General features: G+C 43.2%; 1 protein-coding gene across 2 annotated transcripts in view; it reads right to left on the reverse strand.

Annotated features, from left to right (window-relative positions):
- Window positions 1–446: 446 nt before the first annotated feature.
- Window positions 447–20,064, reverse strand: part of VAPB (VAMP associated protein B and C) — a 48,607-nt gene continuing 28,989 nt past the window's right edge. For both annotated transcript variants that reach the window (XM_087445073.1, XM_087445072.1), the window contains exons 3-6: window positions 9,637–9,740; window positions 6,119–6,199; window positions 4,058–4,231; window positions 447–1,251 (exon numbers count right to left, since the gene is read on the reverse strand). In XM_087445073.1, coding sequence (XP_087301199.1) covers window positions 1,093–1,251; window positions 4,058–4,231; window positions 6,119–6,199; window positions 9,637–9,740 — 518 coding nt within the window. In that variant the 3' untranslated portion in view covers window positions 447–1,092. The remainder of the gene's footprint in view (window positions 1,252–4,057; window positions 4,232–6,118; window positions 6,200–9,636; window positions 9,741–20,064) is intronic.

Consider the following 20,064-nt stretch of genomic DNA (forward strand, 5'->3'; position numbering starts at 1 on the left):
GAACGGTCAGGACCACACTTGGGGCACGTGTGCTGGAAGTATGAATGGTGGCTGGGGGCCGTGAAAGAACAAGATAGAAGATCAGCTACGCTTCTCTGGAGATTCAAGAGGGTAATACAGAGTTGACTGTTGCTACTAAGAATTTCCCTTTCTGTGACAGTTGTTATTTATTTACACAGAAAACACTTCCTGGCAGCTGTTCCTCAACAGTCAAATAAAGCACTCCTCTGCATGGACGTAGAGCCCAGAACCGCATGGACAGAGGGGCCCACAAACCTCCAGCAGCAATGCCAGCTTCACCCACTGGCGTTAGGTAGCACAGGTGAGTTTCAGGCCACAGCATTAATTATAACCTTGTGACAATAAGAAAACATGAGATGAAATACCTTAAATAAGTTAAATATGCATTAAACATCTCTAATAACAATTCAATCTTACTACATGAACCAAAGTAATTGAGCTTGGTCCCTTAAAGAGAACAAAGCACTTTTATTTCCAAAACGTTGGGTCAATCAGTCGACATTCGCCTCCCGCTCTTGACAAGCAGATCTGATGTTGCCACAGCACAATTCTTTTCAGCTTCTGACTCTGTTCACCAGTCCTAAGGAACTGATGCCCGGGGCAGAAGGGGGAAAAGCAGCCGGGGAGTGAGCGAGCAGCCTGGGGTTACCATGCGGAGGTGACGGCACTCCCCGCCGCACTGGGCTCCAGCTCCCCAAGGGCCAGCACCAACAGGCAAGGAAGAGCGTCTTGTTTTTAGAGAGGTAATCCAGCAACATGTACCAAGGCTACAAATGGTTAAAATGACATTTACAACATGCCATTGTCATTTAATCATGGTTTCCCTTGTCATTAATAAGGATCATTCTTTTCCCCCAATCATTTAGTATACATTTTTAACTTTCTAAAAGATTGTTACATGTTATATTTGTGTGTGTGTGTGCGTACACGCACAGGGAGGGATAATTTAAAGGCAAGACCTGTGAGATGTCGTCATACATTAATTTCTTTTTACACATGGTTACGATAAATTTAAATCCCATGATTATGGCGGATCCATCAATCCCATTTACCATCCTTCGCATGCTGCCTCTACAAGGTGATCTTCCCTATGATTACACCAACGATAAAGAACAAAACCACCAGCGCAAGTAGCCGGGTGCTGAGGCCCTCCTCCTTCTCAGCCGTGGCTAATGCGGGAACAGGGCTGTTGCTCTGCACAGTCTTCCTCATCCGAAGTTCATCTTCTTCCTACGGGAGGCAAATGCACATTTCAAAAGCAATCCAAGGAGAAATCAACTTAGCAGAGTGGGCTATTAATGATATGGTCCAATCTCCTCATTTTGCAAATGGAGAAACTGAAGAAGAAGGGACTGGCTTGAAGTCACTGAGAAAATACTGTCAGAAGCCCCTCTTTTCTTCCATCCACCATACATGATGCTGCTAGGTCCCTTTTTATACCACACATCTAAGCAGGGCACTCCTTGGTTCCCCATAATTATTGAAAAAAATCTCTTCATAGGGTCAGCCAGGCCCTTTGCCCCGGGGCCCCAACCACCTTTCCAGCAATGTCCTCCAGCTGCTCCTCTTCTCCTACATCTAACCCAAATCCCGCTGTCCTTCCTTCCTCTACTGAACAGGCTCCCCTAATCGAATCACTGATGTTTGAAATGATAGGCATTTCCCAAGACACAAATATAAAAATCACAAGAAACTACCAAGTGGGGGACCTAGAAGCCTTCAAGTGTAGAGAACTGTACACAGTCAGTACTTGATGAGTTACATGCAGACTGCTGAATCGAAAATGTGAAATCTAAGATATTAAAATGGGACTGAACTTGGTAGACAGATCTCAAAAATTTTCTACTTAATGCATGGAATTCCCATCAAAGAAGCAACATTCTTTTTCATATATATAAAGATACCTGTCCATGTTTTTCCTCCAACTACACAGATGTGTAGGGAATATAAACTTCTTCTTCCTTTACTGCCCCGGAGGCCAGGCCTACATTCCTGAACAGGGCATGCATCAAGGTCTTTCTATTCTGGGCCAGATGCAGCTAGAGCTCTGGCTAATTACCCCATCTACTAGCCCCAAACCCCACACATCAGCTGCACTTTCTTCTTTTCCTCCAACTCCTTCACATTCACCAAGCACCTAGTAGGTCCTGGAGACAACAGGCAGCCGCCCATCAAGCTGACTCTCTCTGGCACTTGTGGCCATCTCCATGGGACCACTCATCACACCAGCTGTCAGTACTTGTGCCTGTGTCTCCCCTGCTACCCTGGTCAACAGGGAGCTCTTCAAGGCCAGGGACTGCTCGTATTTGTACCCATAGTGCCTGGTACAGAGTAGGGCCTCAGGAAATTTGTTGGCCAAATGAAAGAATGAAATAACACAAACAAGAAATCAGAGTTTGGCAGGATAAAGAATCTTCTAATGTCAAGATTGGTCTGACAATATTTTAAAGATATTCTGCTCATGGGGCATGGCCAATATCGCTGCACAGTGATAAATGACTGGTGCTATTCGATTAACTTCAAAAAAAATGGGCACAGCAAAATACAGCATTTATTTTATTGGGTTTATACAGAAGCTATTTCTAACTATTTATCACTTTAAACGGCACAGAACTGTTTCTGAAGAGAAATACACTCAAGGAGAAGCTTTAGGCATATCTTAGATTTTTTAGCCAAAAAATAAAAGTGTCAGCTTCATAATTTACTCCATACTAAAAGAAGTTACTGAATGAGGCAAATCAAGATTACTGTGAAGAAAGAAGATGATGCCATTTCCCACTGTCAGTTCTCCTATAGCTACTACATTGTCAGAATAAAGGAGAAGGAAAAGTCAACGGAAATGAATTTATTACGTGAACCTGGTGTTATGCTGGCCAGAGAGTGAAAACCTACTCTGCAAGGCTGGGTGGCATGATGAAGAGGAAAAGAATTAACTGGACTCAAAATTTAAGCTGTAACAAAAGCTCCTATGATCAGATGCTCAGAAATGTTCTCTTTAATACTATGTCTGAAACAGACATACTTGTAAAGCTGGAAAGGGCCTTGGAGGTGTTTTGCAGAGACCCAGGAGACGCTGTGACCAACATAGGTTCAGTGCTAGTTCAAGTGTGACTGGTCGTTTCCACAATACCACAGACCTCCAAGGCCCAAAGAAGTGCACCCTGCCTCCCTTCACCACCCAGGGCAACCTGACCCTCCAAAGTCAATGCCAACCACCTCATCAACGTCCACAAGCTGGGCACTCGGGTTTCTCCTTCTATCATCTCCCCCTATCCACGGTGACAATCTCCATCTTCAATCTCATCACCGTGTTAAGAGTTTGATGAGACCCTACTGCTGAAACCTATTTAGAACATTCAAAAATCAGGATTATGCCTGTGTTAAAACAGAGTACAGGTCAGGATTTACCAACTTGTAAAAACAGATTCTCATCCAATGGGGATGGAGTGGGGTTTAAAAATGTGAATTCAAGATAACCATTGCTGGGCCGGCCCCGTGGCTTAGTGGTTAAGTGCGCATGCTCCGCTGCTGGCGGCCCAGGTTCGGATCCCGGGCGCACACCGACGCACCGCTTCTCCGGCCATGCTGAGGCTGTGTCCCACATACAGCAACTAGAAGGATGTGCAGCTATGACATACAACTATCTACTGGGGCTTTGGGGGAAAATAAATAAATAAACAAAATCTTAAAAAAAAAAAAAAAGATAACCATTGCTTTTTCATTTTTAGTCTCAGAATTTATTTTCAATTTATACTAATGGAGGATGGGAGGTTTTGCTTTTTTGTTTTTAACAAGGGGACAAGAGTTTAAATAGTTGAGAAACTTCTGTTCAAGGGACACTGGTTCTTAATTTGGGGTGGGGGAGGGGTTCAAGGACCCTTTTGAGATACCTGATGAAAGCTATGGAAATTTCTCCTTGGGCGAAAAATGTGCAAATACAAAACTCCACAAATTCAGGGGTTCATCAACCACCGCACCTAAGATCACAGTGGAAAGCCCCTGTTCCCTGTAGACTATCGGGAATAAAACACGTTACCTTGAAGTGCTTGTTCTCCTCCCGCAGCCTCTGAACTTCGCCCTGCAGCCTCTGACACTCTTCCATCACCTTCTTAACTGCGGTGTCATCCAAAGAACTCAGAGCTTTAGACACCGCTGGTGCTTCTGTCTTTGATGCAGTTGTGGATATAATTTTATTTATTTCTACGTCATGCTGTTCAGAAATAAATGAAAGCCCAAGTGTCACCAACTATGTAATAAAGGACTTTTTTATGCAAAGTAGTTCTCAGCAAACACCACACGTGGTAGCGTTTCATCCACACTGTAAAATGTCACATTTATTTTAAAAATAGATCACTTTATCTAGTATCTTAATAATCTAAAGCAACTGGGCCCCAGAAATCATGGATAAGGGCAAATAATGAAGTTCGGCTGAGACTAATACTTCAAAGAGAGAGAAAAGGGCTGTGCATATTGCACTATCAAATCCCTGCCACGCAAAAATTAGTATACTGTAATTGAGCAAGCTCAGAAGTTATTACCACAAATTACTGTCACCATGAAGATCTGAACCTCCCCAGGACTGGCTGGGTGGGGGTGGGAGGCCAGGGAGAACGTTACACAGAGGCCAATTTGTTTCATGAACTCAGAACTCCGGAGCTGGGATGCAAGTGAAACAAGCTCCGCGTCTGTCTGCAATATTTCAACCTGGGGAAGCTACACAGCCCCCCATTTCCCCTGCCAAGACTGTGCGGTGACACCCTCTTGAGATTGACTGGGGATGAGTCAGAAAGTGGGGGGAGGGTAAAGAAGCACTCAGGTATGTTGGGGAAAATAAAATAACTGGGGGTCGCTGCCCTGGGGGTCCTCACAGCAAAGCAAAAGCTCTGCCCTTCATCTGCCAGGAGAGAAGAGTGAGGCCCTGAAAGGCAAGGCCCCAGTCTACAGAGCTAACACATCACAGAGCTGGGACCAGAACACAGATCTCACAACTTCTGGGACTGACCTTCCCAAGACACCATGTGCAATGGGAAGAGAGAAAAAAGACCACTCCCCACTCAAAGAAATAAGATAATGACAATGGTCAATTATTGAGCAGAAAGAAAATACTAAGTAGTTTTGACACAAATCAACAGCATTCCTGGAGATCATTATGGATAATGTTAACAAGAATGTGAGCATTTCTATTTCCCAACTCCAGCTATTAACAGCCAGGGTAGTTTAATATTCTGCATGTGTTTGAAATTGTGCTTTTAATACAATTTAAGTTTTTCTGGCTAGGTTGAAGGGAGATCCAAATTAGCATTTCAGATACAGACTTCTCTCAACTGTTCACCAGCGAGGGCGGCTGTGACAGGCTTATTCCCTGGTTTAACACAAAAAGAAAAGTGAGCTGACAGCCTGGAGGAAGCCAGTCCTCCTCACCCCCTCAGGCAGCACACAGGGTGATTCTCAACGGGAGGCAAGATTTGGTTGTCACAACTAGGGGTGCTACTATGGAACAGGTAGAAGTCAGGGTGCTGCTAAACATCTGACAAGGCACAGGGGAGCCCACACAGCGAAGAATTATCCAGCCCAAATGTTAACAGTGCTGAGGTCGAGAAATCCTAATCTAAAAGCAGGTTTTGACTGAAGAGGCAGGTGGGGTTAAGGGGGTAGAGAGGAGGTGCTGAGGGAAAAGAGGAGACAAGGAAACCTCACAGGCAGTACTCTATAAAACAACAGAATCTAAGAGCTTACCACCTGTCCATCAAGCACCAGGATAAATGGCAAATTATTCCGTTTTAGTTTCACCCACTGTTTAATAGCAACTATAACTTTGCCAAGTCAAAGAAGCTCTTTGGGATTTATGACATTTCAACAACCAAGAGGTTGCACTTTTCAAGGGGAAAAATTGTTTCAGTTAGTTGTCTTTCTGCAAGTCTTTCAAAGGCCAACTTCATGAAAGTTCACTTATTTGCTGACTTGAGCTTATTTTGTTCTTCATACATCAGAAGAAGGAAAATAATTTGCCAACTTAAATCTTGGTTTTGCAGGAGATGGTATGCAAATAAGTATCAGCTTGCAACATTCAATTATTGTTAACTATAAACATACTTACTGGTTTATCATTTTCTGCTGGCAATTCAAACACACATCTAAGTTTTGAATCCATAAGGTCTTCCGGTTTTGCCTCCTTCCACTAAAACAATTTAAATTTAATAATCAGGATATTACAAAGCTGCTGGAAGAATAATTTTCTTCCTATAACTGACAATTTCAGAAAAATACTCTTAATGAGAAAGCCCTGATGTATATCAAATAAAGAACTTAAGTCTGCTGAGATTTCAATATTTTTAACATGACAAAATTAAATACACCGGCTTTCCTGACTATTTCTCACACTTCACAGGTCCCGGTCTTGCTGCCTGACTCCTCAAAGTCAACCAGTGCTCCTCGTGTTGCTAGTCTGTGGGAAGCACACGGAACAGAGAAAACCACTGCTCAACAAAGAGGAATTTCCAATCACATCTGAACGGTCAGAGGTAACTGGCTCTCTCCTTTTATTTAAGAAAATAAAACTTACTTCACAGGGCACATCCTTCTTAAAGTAAGCTCGTACTATCTGGGAGTGGTTTTAGAACCACGCTGCCATCTACCAACAGGGCACATTCACCAGCAAGCCGTTCTCTGTGACTGTAGCTGTCTGGGCTGACTCCCACTCCCTGCAGTCTGCTGGTGGGGACACCTTCCTGGCTAAATCCATATTCTGTGATGATGCACTCCTGGCTTACTCCTCCTCCTTTAGGCAGTAGAGGACAGGAATTCCAGAGCATTCTGAGAATTATGTAGACCAGCATAGCAGGAAGGTTATAATAAAGAAAAAGGAACAAACTCCCCCACTCTCACCCTAGGAGTATGCAGGAGGCAGCCAGAGCAACACAAGTACCAAGAGCCAAAAGTGGGAAACGATCTCCATGTCGAACAACAGGGGACTGACAAATAAATCACGGCAGATCCATTTAATGGAATAGCATGCCATTCAAATGATATGGAAGAGTATTTAATTACATGGGGAAAACGCACAGAATATTAAGTGAAGAAGCTGCAAACAATATTTTAAGTCTCTTTCTCTGTACCCATGCATGAGTGTATGTGTGCTTGCACACGTGTCAAAAGACCATCAGGCAAGGATCATCGCTGGACACTAAAGCCACCAGGTGAAAGAGTGCTGGCAAGCAGGATATTCACGTGGTCTCCAAGTATCCGACTACTGGAGTGTCACAGATGACCTAGTAACCACAAGGGGCAAATGTGCTTTGACACCAGAGAGAGTTGGCATTCACCATCTTAACCAAGTAATAAAACTTAGTGTCACCAAAAGAGGGACAGCCAGCGTTAAGTGCCTTCATATGATGCATACATGACATCACCTATGGAATACTGCTGCCAAAAAACACTTAACTTGAATTTAATCATGAGGAAATAACTGGACAAATCCCGAATGTGGGACATTCTACAAGTCAACAGGCTTGGACTCTAAAAAATTCAAAGTCATGAAAAACAAAAATGGTTGAGGGTGCTCTCCTAGAATGAGAACAACTATAGGCCATTTTTGGAACAACTGGACAACGCTGACTGTGGGTTTCTCTACTAGATGATATTATTGAATTAATGTTAACATTCTCAGCGGTGATGAAACACTGTGGCTCTGCAGGAGACCGTCCTTGCTCTGGAGCATTTAGGGGTGAAGTGTCACGAAGGCTGCATCTTACAGTCAAGTGGCTCAGCAAAAAGGAAAGTTTATGTTAGAAACGAAGCAAATGCGGCGAAACGTTAAATGGTGAATCTAGGTAGGGGTTTTATGAGGAGTCACTACTATTTTTTCAACATTCCATATATCAAAATGAAAAAAAAAATATTTTAAAACGAAGAAAAAGCACAAGGCTCTCAACAGCGGTTAAATCTAGTATAAACAAATTACAGGTCACTTTTAGTCTTTTTTATGGCTCATTTGTGTATTTGCAAAATTTCTTACAATGTACGCTTCATATAAAAATTTTTTTGTATGCTTCATATAAACATTTTTTAACTGTTATAAAAATTATCACACAAAGTAGTAAGATTCCCCTTTACTGTACACAGAGTGCCTGGCCTGTAAGAGCACTCAGATGAAAGAACGGCCGGACACTGTGCCAGGCGTTCTACACACAGCACATTTAATCCCACAACAACCGTGTGAACTAGGTTTTTATCTCCATTTCACAGGTGACCAAACCCTTAAGAGAGTTAAAGAAAACTGCCCAAGGCCGCAAGGTTAGGAAAAGGCAGCACTCAGCTTCACACCCAAGACGCCCCAGCCCATGCTCTTTTCACTAAGCCATGCAGCAAAAGCCAAACGGAACATACTCTTGGATATTCCATATTTTGTATTTGCCATATATTTCCTTGATCACATAAATTAAAACGTGAATTGACACACCACGTTCCAGGAAATAAAAGAGAAAGTAGTGAATTGTCTCAATAATCGTTCTTATGAAAACGAAGACAGCCTACTATCACTGATCTTTCTCAAACCCCAAAACATCTGGCTTACCCTTCATTTCCTGCCCAAAAGTTAAACACCCATGAAGATGGTCAGTTATGCTTTTCTAAGACTAAAAGGAAGGGCTGTGTGGTGACACTGGGACATGAAGGTAGGCTGGGCATGAAGAGCCCTTAGTATAAAACTTTGAAAGAGAGAAAACACAGGATAGTGAGTCATAGCTAACTCAAGTTTGCAGGCATTCCTCGGATGACTTCAGTCTCTTTGTTTGGGTTGGCAAGCTGGAAAGTGATGAAAATGCTGAGGCAATCCCGCCCTTCTTTTGCAAACTGTGAGGACCAGACGGTCTGTCCTCACCGGTGCTATGGTCTGTAGGGTTTATCTGTGTACTGTGATTCACACTCACAGCACCAGGAGGCCTGCTGATCCATTCAAATGTGTGAAAAGCTTACTTTGGGGAGAATTTCTATTATAATCTTTTTCCAGAAAAATCAATGATATAACATTACTTTTTTATTTTATGAAAATGAAGTCATCTTCTTTTTATCAAAATTAGAGACAGAGATAAACATTTATCTAAGCAGAAAAAAAAGAAAGAATCTATGGGACAAAAAAAAAAAAAAGAATCATGCTTACCAGCACCAAGCAAAAAAAACCAAAACCCTTACGGGCTGAAGGACATGTAGTAGTCAACACTCTCACATCCTTCTGGGTTCTGGGGGGTAGGGGGGAGACATGGTAAGAAACATTCCTTATAATGAAAAGTTCCCTTTTCGGGGGGTGGGGGGGACAGGAGGAGGGATAAAGGGCGAGAATCCTCAAACCATTCAAGATACAATCCATCAGAATAAGGAACTGCTGAAGCAAATCGAGATATAAAAGTCAGAAAAGAATAGTATTCTGGAAAGTTACATAAAATGTTAAAATCAAAGTTTTAGAAAAACCATAAAGGTAGTCAAAGTACAAACGTCCCTGAAAACACCATTCCCCTTTAAAAACAATTCTGACACATTTTGAAATGCATGCACCCACAATTCTGTACCTAATCATTTTTTCTTAATTACTGAAAAAAGTAAGAAGCATTCAGTACTTACTACTGCTTCCATATCAGAAGTGTCAGGTGGAGCAAACATAGACTGAACCATAAACTTGTGTTTACTTTTCTCATTGGGATCATAATCGAAAGGCTGTAACATCACTGAGAAAGAAAATATTTCATTAGGAGGGTCAGAGCTTGGTTACCAGCAGCCATTTGTTATGTTAGTACTTGTCGTTTGGTTGTAAAGCAGTTTACCAGGATTCTCTCATCTGAGCCTTATGATGCTCCATGTGAAGTGAGCAGGGCGTCTTCTCCACTCTGCAGGTCTCAAACCTGAGGTCCAGAAAAGTCAGGGGACTTGCCCAAGGTCAAACAGCAGGTAGTGGCAGAGCTGGGACTAGGGCTTAGGACCCAGGTCTTCTGATTCCTAGCCCACTCTCGCACACGCACACCTGACACAAACCTCTGCCACAGGCCCTACAGAGGAATCTCATCTACAGGCTCCCTGGATGAGTCACACCCACCACAATGAGGGAGGTGCCTTCCCATCAGACTTAGGGTCCTCAGAACCCACCCCTGTTAAATGACAGCTACTATAAAATATGATATTTGCTACAAGGCTTTGACTAAAACACATATCTAGTTAAGTTCCCTGAAACATAACTTTTTCACACGCAGAAAAGTGTACTGTATCCTGACGATGACAAAACCTAACGTGAACTGAGCGTTTCCCATGAGCCAGAAGCTGGGCTCTGTCTTCCAGGTCTACCGTTATCTCATTTAATCCTTGAGAGGTAGATACTATTGTGGAGGTTATTTTGACCTCTATTTTCACATGAAAAAACCTGAAGCACAGAAAGGTTAATAAGTAACTTGTCCAAGGTCAGACCACAGAGGAGTGAGTACGCAAATGCAGGCGAACACCTGCCTGGAGAGCCAAGGCTCAGGGCCACCACGAGGGGCTGACTCCTCGCCCTCTGACATAGCGAGTTCTGTCCTTCTCCACTGGGCACTTATCAGTGCTCTCTTGCCTTTGAACCCCATCTTAGGGCTTCCCAGATGCTCCCTCTAAAGCCTCACAACCAACCACCCCGGCAGCAGATAAAGGGCACGTGGCCTAAGCCCTAGTTTACAAAAGAAGAATCTGGGGCTCAATAAAGTTAAGGGACTTGCTCAAGCTCACAATGTTAGGAAACAGCAAAACGTCAACAAACAGCCAAGCGCAGGCCAGTGCCCCCTTCTGCCACACTGGCCACTTCAATACAAGATGGGCTCACATCCCGCACCCCAGGCCCACCATCACATATCTTACAGAACCACACACGATGGGGAATAGAAATACAAATATCCCCCACCTGCCTTGGGGATGCAGGGATCCTTTCTATCTTGGGGACAGAGAAAGTCTATTAAAATCTAACACCACATCGGACTTAAATGCTTTGGTGTACGCAGGCTGACCCAGGCAGCTCTGCTGCCCACGTCACCCATCAGAGTGCTGCGAGCTACAGGCGACCTTACTGGAAGACTTCTTCAGGACAGAAAACAATAAATGTGCAAACATTTTTTAAATTCAGGGCTTCTATACACACGACACACCAAGTTTAGCTACCAATAAAGATTGCTAAAATAAGGATTTCAGTCTGAGTACTCAAAATCCAAAGTGTGACCATCAGCAGAGAGAACAAAAGGTTATTTAAAACAGAAGGCCACTCTACTTGGAATTTTATTCTTGCAGGTGTAAAAGCATGGTTCACTCCTGAAAAGGCAGTCCTTGCTGGCAGCTTTGGACCTGGAATGCAGATAACTCTTCCTCTGGCATCACTGAGCTGGCAAGACCTCTCTCGTGGACAGATCTGGAACATCATTACACACCTGGGCTTGACACTTAACCTCAGGGACAAATGACCAGACTACCAGTCAAACCATGGACTCTTCTGAAAGCTAACTTCCCGTCACATTTTTCCACCCCCAAGATCGTAGTCAGGAAGACACACATGATGGACAAAGGAGCTGATGTCTTCACGGCGCTGCGATCTATCTTGGACAGGGACTGTCAACCTGTTTTGGAGTTGGGTCACAGTCTTCACACTACTGTCAGATTAATGTTCATTTTTAAAAATTAAAGTGAACTTGGGGCCGGCCCGGTGGCGCAAGCAGTTAAGTGCACGCGCTCCGCTGTGGTGGCCCAGGGTTCGCCGGTTCAGATCCTGGCTGCGCACCGATGCACTGCTTGGCAAGCCATGCTGTGGCAGCGTCCCATATAAGGTAGAGGAAGATGGGCACGGATGTTAGCCCAGGGCCAGTCTTCCTCAGCAAAAAGAGGAGGATTGGCAGATGTTAGCACAGGGCTGATCTCCTCACAAAAAAAAAAAAAAAAAATTAAAGTGAACTGGGTTTTGAGAATTTTAGGTCTCGGCTGGCTGTGACAAAATCATGTTCTAGTGTTTTTTTAGTATGGGAAAGAAGGAAACTTTATCCCAGACTACACTTAAATTTTCAGCACGGCACAGCTCTAGTAGCAAAAACTGCCTCATCCTTGTGACTCTGTTTTCCCAGCTGTGACAGGCCCTGGTCCTCCACCATAGAGAGCTCTGAGGCTGAACCAGGATTATTTGTAAAGATCCCCGATGCCCAGAGCATGAGAGTAATCAGAAGACACCGCTGGTTTTCAGACAAATTGGCCCTTGAGCTCAAACTACACTGGATCCTACACAGAGAGCTGATGGTTCAGAGAACCTACGGCCCCACAGCAACAGCCCCGGACAATCTGTTGTTCCCTTTCCATTCCCCTCCCTTCCTCCAGGCAGTGCTAAGAGACCTCTACTTGGGTTTTAGGCAGCTTAAGGCAGAACTGACCCTTCCTTTTCATCTCTCTATCTCACCCCACCCTCCCCATCCCCAGTACCTTCACAATGTCCTAAGAAGGAAAGGAAAATAATCTTTACTGGCGCCTACTCTGTATTAGGCACCAGAGAAGGCACATTTTCATTATTTCTCCCATTTAGTCCTCACAACAATCCATCAAAGAAGCCCATGTCTTCATTTTCTAGATGAGAAGACTAGGGCTTAGAAAGGCTAGGTGGCCTCACTCAGGTCCCATGGCCAGCATATTAGATGATGGAGCCAGAGCTTGATACTGGCTTTGCTTCCAGAGTCAGACTTAAGACACCACAAGTTCTCAAAGTGTTATCCACAGACCCTAAGGGTCCCCCCAACAGGTGATCTATAAAGTCAAAACTGTGATCATGATAATACCAAGACGCCACATGCCCGTTCCCTTGTGCTGATACTCGCAGTGACGGCTGGCGCAAAAGCAGTGGTGGGTAAAACTGCTGACACCTTAGCGGCGGAACCCACAGTGCTTGTGTCTCTGTACTAGGCACCGCCACACACTCACAGTTTTATTTTGTTTTGTTTTTGGTGAGGAAGATTGTCCCTGAGCTAACATCTACTCACAGTTTCTTTTAAAAAGCTGATTTCACTTAAGAATATCCTTGATGAAGCAATAAAGATTATTAATATTACTAAATTCCAACCCTTGAGAACACATCTTAACATTCTGTACGATGAAACGGCATGTCCACATAAAGCACGTCTGCTGTTCCAGGAAAAGCACCTGTGCAACTGTCTGGGTTGTAAGCTCAACTGGACGTTTCTCATGGAACACTATTTACTTGAAAGAACAACCAACAGAAAAACTATGGTTATTCAGACATAGGTACACGGCAGATACTTTCTCAAAAATGAATGAAGTGAGCCTTCAAGGAAAACAACTTATAGTAGTTGTTGCCAATGATTTTAAAATCCAGGACTTCAAGCAAAAATTAGAATCTTGGAAAATTTATATCTGCCACTAAGAGTGTCACCGTTTCCCAAATACTTAAAGACTTTTCTGATGAGATCAGTAGGAATACTAATGAATGTGATTTTTCAATATTGCAAATGAAATACGTCAACATTTGGAAGATCTGTGTAACTCAGCTAACATAATATTACAAAATCCATTCAAAGCGCAAGAGAGACCAATGTATTTTAGTGAAACAAAAGTTCAAACAGTTCACGGACATGGTTTGAGATTCCACATTGCACTAAACTTTAAGACAGTGACACTTGTCAAGTTTTGGTGTAGTATCAAAAAGTAATGTCCAGGGGCCAGCCCCGTGGCTTAGCGGTTAAGTGCGCACGCTCCACTCCTGGCGGCCCGGGTTTGGATCCCGGCAGCGAACCGATGCACCGCTTGTCTGGCCATGCTGAGGTGGCGTCCCACATACAGCAACTAGAGGGATGTGCAACTATGACATACAACTATCTACTGGGGCCTTGGGGAGAAAAAAGGAAAAAAAAAAAAAAACAGGAGGAGGATTGGCAATAGATGTTAGCTCAGGGCCAGCCTCCCTCAGCAAAAAGAGGAGGATTGACGTGGATGTTAGCTCAGGGCTGATCTTCCCACCAAAATAAATAAATAAACAAATAAATAAGTCCATAATAATCTGAAAAGGCCAATAAAAAACTCTTCCCTTTTCCAACTACGTATCTGTGGCAAAAGTGGTTTTCCTTCATATACATTCAGCAAAACAACACATTATAACAGATTGAATGCAAAAGCAGATATGGGAATTCAGCCTGTCTTCTATTAAACCAGACATTAAAGAGAGTTGCAAAACATGTCAAATAATGCCAGTCTTCTCATTGAATTTTTTTGAAAAGTTATTTTTCATAAAAAATGTTACTGCTAGCATGTAGTTGATATATTATTATTATTAATTGAATTAATACTTTAAAAACTTCTCAGTTTAATTTGTAATATGATAAATATTGATACAATCCACACACAAAAAGGTCATTGAGTCTTGAATTTTTAAGAGTGTAAAGGAGTCCTGAGACCAAAAGGCTTCTACACCAAGCTGCCTTACAGGCCCCTCCAGGAGGAAAATGATCTGCTTACATAATTCACGTGAAGGCACTGGTGGCTTTGTACAGCACCCCTCTTGGGAGAATGTGCAGTTTAAAAGAGAAAGCGGCTTCACACAAACCACAGGTGGAGAAAGAGGCCCACGGGCACGCGCACACGTCTCTTACAGGGGTGCCTGGGGCTTCCTGTGCTCCTCTCATCCAACCACCCTGCAACTGCTCGGTCCCCTTCTGCAGACGGGCGCTAAGACCCACTGCCGCCCTCGGACCTTACAGACGTCAGCTCAGCTTCAGGCCCAGAGCATCCTAACTGCCAAGTCGCCACAGTGCAGACCTGGAAGAACCGCGAGAAGGTGTAATGTACATTCAGACCCTCAAGTCAAGCACACAAAGAAGTGGGTACTGGTGGTAACCAATCAGCTTAAGGGAGCGCTGGAGACAGCCAGAGGTGGCAGGTCAAACATCCTTTCTGCAAAGGCAAGGACTCACAACATATAAACATGGATGCCCAATGCACTCGTGAGGCTGGAGAGTTGAAAACTTTAAACCGGGAGTGAAAATCGTGGCTGCTGGTGAACTTCCGGGAAGCTCACAGTCGAAGGTGGGTGCTCGGCCCTCCCCCACTGCAATCTCTCCTTCCACCTCCAGCAGCAGGTGGAAGGAAAGGTGTGTGCCACTAGCAGCTCTCCTTTCCTGGTGGGCTCCCAATCAGCCCGCAAGACTGAGCAGATCAGGCGGCCACCCAGATTTTGTGCAACTTCATAAACCCTCATTGTGCCTCCGCATCCACATCCTGCTTAACACAGCCCCCAACTCAAGTCAGAAAATTTGTATTCCTGAGCCACTACCACCTCACGTCAAATTCGATTTGCTAGACCCTCTTAGCTGGAACCTCATGAGAAGGTGACAGAAGGAAGGTTGTGAATCGCTTGTTCCTTCCGCTCCACACACGCAAACTGTGACAGAAATTATGTGCTTTTTCCCATGACAGGCTATAAAAGAGCTTCCCATTAACTTAATTTATTTCACTTGAATACCAGAGACACTGATGACAAAACCCTCTTAAATGTACCATCTATCCCACTTTTAAAGTGTATCTGCGGATACTACATTAAAAAGAAGCCTGTTACTGGGAGACGGCCTGGAGACTGGGTCAGCACTCACCAACATGGACGCTTTGTGACACGTCTGCTGTATTACAGACTGCAAAAGTGCGATCCTGTTAAGAAAGGGCCTTCGGGGCCATAAAACATTGCATCAATAAGAGCAGACTTTCTTCAAAAGAGACGTGCAGAGTACATGCTACGTAACACACACACCCCCCTCAGAGAAATGACGACTTGATTAAATGCAGCATAAAAGCTGCCTAGGGGTTCGGATCCCGGGCGCGCACCAACACACCGCTTGTCCAGCCATGCTGGGGCCGCGTCCCACATGCAGCAACTGGAAGGATGTGCAACTATGGCATGCAGCTATCTACTGGGGCTTTGGGGGAAAAATAAATAAATAAAATTAAAAGAAAAAAAAAAAAAGCTGCCTAGGAGAACCCAAGCAAGTCAAAGCTCATTTTCATCTGCATCAAAACGGTAACAGGGCAAAAACATAAAAGTCTAACAAGCACCATGGCAGATGCTTTATTTTTATTTTTTCAATCTCAGAATCTTATCTTCAAAAGGCCTTTCTCCTCGTTTTACATGACCATGACCTTGGCTCAGGCCTCCACTGATATCTAGATTTCTCCAACTAGATCTAGATTTCTCCAACTAGGAGATCTCACTTCTTCCAGTTTCTCTTCCAATCAAGCTACCCCATAGAGCCCCCACACCCTACGAATTTAATCTTCCCCTAAATATCCCATTCACCATCACAATATTCCTCAGACCAAAAACCTCCTACCAAAATACCCTATTTCCCAAGTAAAAGACAATCAGTTCGACTCTTCACAGGCTGGTGCTTCTCAGATGTCCTGGCATAAGCCAACAACAGGTCTCCCTGCTGGTCCAACAGGTGTGCCCACGGAGGTGGCCACATCCCCACACCCACTGTGTTCTCTTGTCATTACCACAGTCTGCTCTCATCACACTGACCCTACCTAGCACACCCCTTTTGGTTCCCCTGCCCTACTCACATCTCAACACCCTCTAGGGTTTAACCCACTAATCTGATTCCATAACGAGAGGATCTCAAACTTCAGCATGCATCAGAATCACCTGGAATTCTTGTTAAAGCACAGGTGGTGGGATCCCACCTCCAGAGTTTCTGATTCCACAGGTCTGGGGTGGGGCTGAGAACATGTAGTTCCAACAAGTTCCCAGATGATGCTGGTCCAGGGACCACACATCGAGAATGCCTGCTAGACTACACCTCCTAACACTGCAGCTCTTTCTAGAAGGCTATTTCACACCCTCGCTCTCACTTTAAGACCTTATTCTATCAGTGAATATTGCTGATACCCCGACTCCTAAGCTCCTTCCTTACATTTTTGCCTTTTCTATCCAATTAGACTGAAACCAGGACTTCATGTTTTGATGAAGTCCTCCCATTCTGGGTACTAATCTGCAGTTTTTCACTGGCTGACAGGGGTGCACCTTCTTGCTTTCCAACATTCAAAGCACTCCTGAATCATATTCCCTCTAGAAATGTCCTTGGGGCAGCACAAAGAGAAGAAACCCTCTTTAACCCTCAACCAGCTGGGTTCTCTTCTGTCCCACTTCCCAGAGCCACCCACTATCCTACCCGGGGTTTAGGACAGTGGTTTCCAATCTTCATCACCACTGTTCTCTTACTATCTCTCTCTTTCCTCTGTTTTTTTTTTTTTTTTTAACATTTTTCTTTCTTCATTTTTTATTGAGGTAACATTGCTTTATAACATTATATGAATTTCAGGTGTACATCATTATATTTCAACTTCTGTGTAGACTGCATCATGTTCACCATGTTCAAAAGTCCAGTTGCATTCTCTCTTTCCTTTCATACAGCCTGCACTTCAAAAGACTGTTCTCCAACAAACCGCATTTATGATGTAGTAATGAAGTCATTCCTCCACTTTTTTCAAACTAATCAAAGAAAAACCAGAGCTCATGATCAGCTTAGGCGAACTTATGTTATCACAATGAGGTGATATAATTCGAGCCTAAAGCAAATCAAGTCGACATTTTAGTTAGACTGTGCATCCTTATCACGAGTAAATTTATTATTTCCTTTAGGATTCTTAAAATGTTGAAAACATGACTACTTTCCTGGACCTCTGCCTATTCAGGGACCCATGGATGGAACTTTATGAGTCTAGCAAGTAAATAATTAATTTTATCTATTTATAAGTTAACACTGAATCGTCTGTGTTCTCTATAGGATTTTCCAGTTCAGTACAGCCCATCTTAGACGACAAACTCCTTATATTCTAATTAATTTATTTGTGCAGAGACTAGTACAAACATATCTCAGTGTCATTGGGATATAACGTGTGCCATATACAGGCAGTGGCCAAAGAACAAGGCTCACTCACTCTTTTTTATGAATATCTTTGAAAATATACATCTTTTTCAAAACTCCAACATACTTTCCTGTCTCCTGTAACACTTTATAATGAAATACAACACAGCCTCTTCCTGAGTACTCCCATGTCGTGATTATGAACACCTATCACATACTATCTTAGTAAGACTTACAAGCAAGGTCTCTTGAGACTAATCAACTGGAATATGGACAACGGTCTGCCCCGAGGTATAGGTAATTCCAGATCCCTGCTGTGATTTCTGAACTCTCTCCTGTACTTGCTCTCCGTGGTGTCCTGTCCAATCCTTCACTGTGGCCTCCTCTCAAAGCCCCTTCCCTTCACTCTGGCCTCTGAGGGGCTGGGCACTAGCACAAGGGGAACAGTGACACTAAAGTAAGAGTTAACAGGAGAGTCAAGACTGGGGAGCTCAGGTGTGTGAGTCACGAGTGGAAAGAACACAACTTCCGGCTGCTCCCAAGGTGTGCTTAGCTTCTGCTCCTCAGTCTCACCGCAGAGAGCTGAGGGCACCCTCAGGTAAGTGAGGTGCACTGAATGTACTGGGTAAGTCCTCTTGATCTCCACCTTGGAAAATGTAAAGAATAAATAAATTGTGTCATACTCATAAAAAGTGAAACACAGGATTCTTCTTAAATATGACAGTAAACTTTTAAAAAATCTTTAACATCACAATTAAGCTGAATTTTTGTTGGTAATTTCCTTTTTTTTTTAAAACCAGAATCTCATCTGGTGAAAAAGATTAAAGACTTCTTTTAAGTATGAATGTGAGTTGTTCTTATCTGGGAGTAATACACATAGATCATGAAAACCATTTATAAGAAGGTTTCGCTTATCAGAGACTTCCAAAGCAAATGATCAAACAAAGAAGAATGTTGCTGTTAAGATGCCCAAACCCCCAAATCTAGCTCCCACTATCGGCACTTGACAGATGAAGGCCTGACTCTTTTTTCTAAGCGCAGTGCACTTATACTCTGGTGCTAATCACCTAAAAGCTGCAGCCCAAGGTTGGCTGGTCCAGGGCAAGCAAGCAGCTCCATTAAACTGAGTCAGCAAAATCTTAAAAGGATTAATTATCAATTACAATACTACCCAATTACATTAATCGACCAATGTTTCTATCCAAGAAGAGTTGCTAATGTTCGTTCTCTGTCCTCAGGATTTTACTGTAAGAACTTTATGCTTTAAATGTGATTGAAATAAGTACTGAAAAGGGCTATATGTCAGAAATGAATACTGCTTCTTAATTCTATGAATTTTAATTTAAAATACAGATTCAGACACTAGAAGATTTGTGTTTGTCTTTAATCCATTTTCATTTCCCAGGGTACACTTAGTACAGTGTATCTGTACCTAAATACTGGTATCTTTAATGATTGTTTCCAATGCTCCCCCCATAGTTATTTTGCATTTCTAATTTGCTTGGTACACAGGCAACCAATGTGCATAACTGAACTGCAAATGGAAGCGTGCTTGCTACTTTAGTGAAATTAGAATTCACTGAAGGTTATAAAAATATTAAACTTAATATCATATTACAGGAAGCGTAAGTATTTTTGATGGGCCCATAATTTTACCACTTCACCTGCTGTATCTGCTGGCAAACATGGTTTGGAATATTAATGAAAAATTCCCTCATTATTAAACTGCAGTATTAAAAAAAATCTACAACTACTAACAGCTTACCTACCACAAAGACATTTTCAGAAATTATCTACCTTAAAAATATTTTCCAACCAGACAGTTCAGAAAATAGATTTAATTTTGTAAAGCTAGAACAAACAGGGAGACCCCCCACTGCTTCAAACAATTCATTAATTCAAAAAGTTCTATTTTCTTTGCATGTAAAAACTCAGGGGGGAAAAAATCCAATCTCCCCTTCTCCCATCTCCATTTAAGTGTGCCTATTTTGCTGAGGTCCACAATTGAATAATTCTAGTAGAGGGTGTGTATCAAGGAGCAAGGGGCCAAAACCACAGCATTCTGGGCCAATTAATGCAAACAGAGAGCACCCTGCACCCCTCACCTACTGCAGTGCCTCATCCCACAGGCAGGGATCCC

Source organism: Ceratotherium simum, chromosome 21 (genome assembly GCF_057802395.1).
Source record: "Ceratotherium simum simum isolate JZ-2026a chromosome 21, ASM5780239v1, whole genome shotgun sequence".
In the NCBI taxonomy this organism is placed as follows: domain Eukaryota; kingdom Metazoa; phylum Chordata; class Mammalia; order Perissodactyla; family Rhinocerotidae; genus Ceratotherium; species Ceratotherium simum.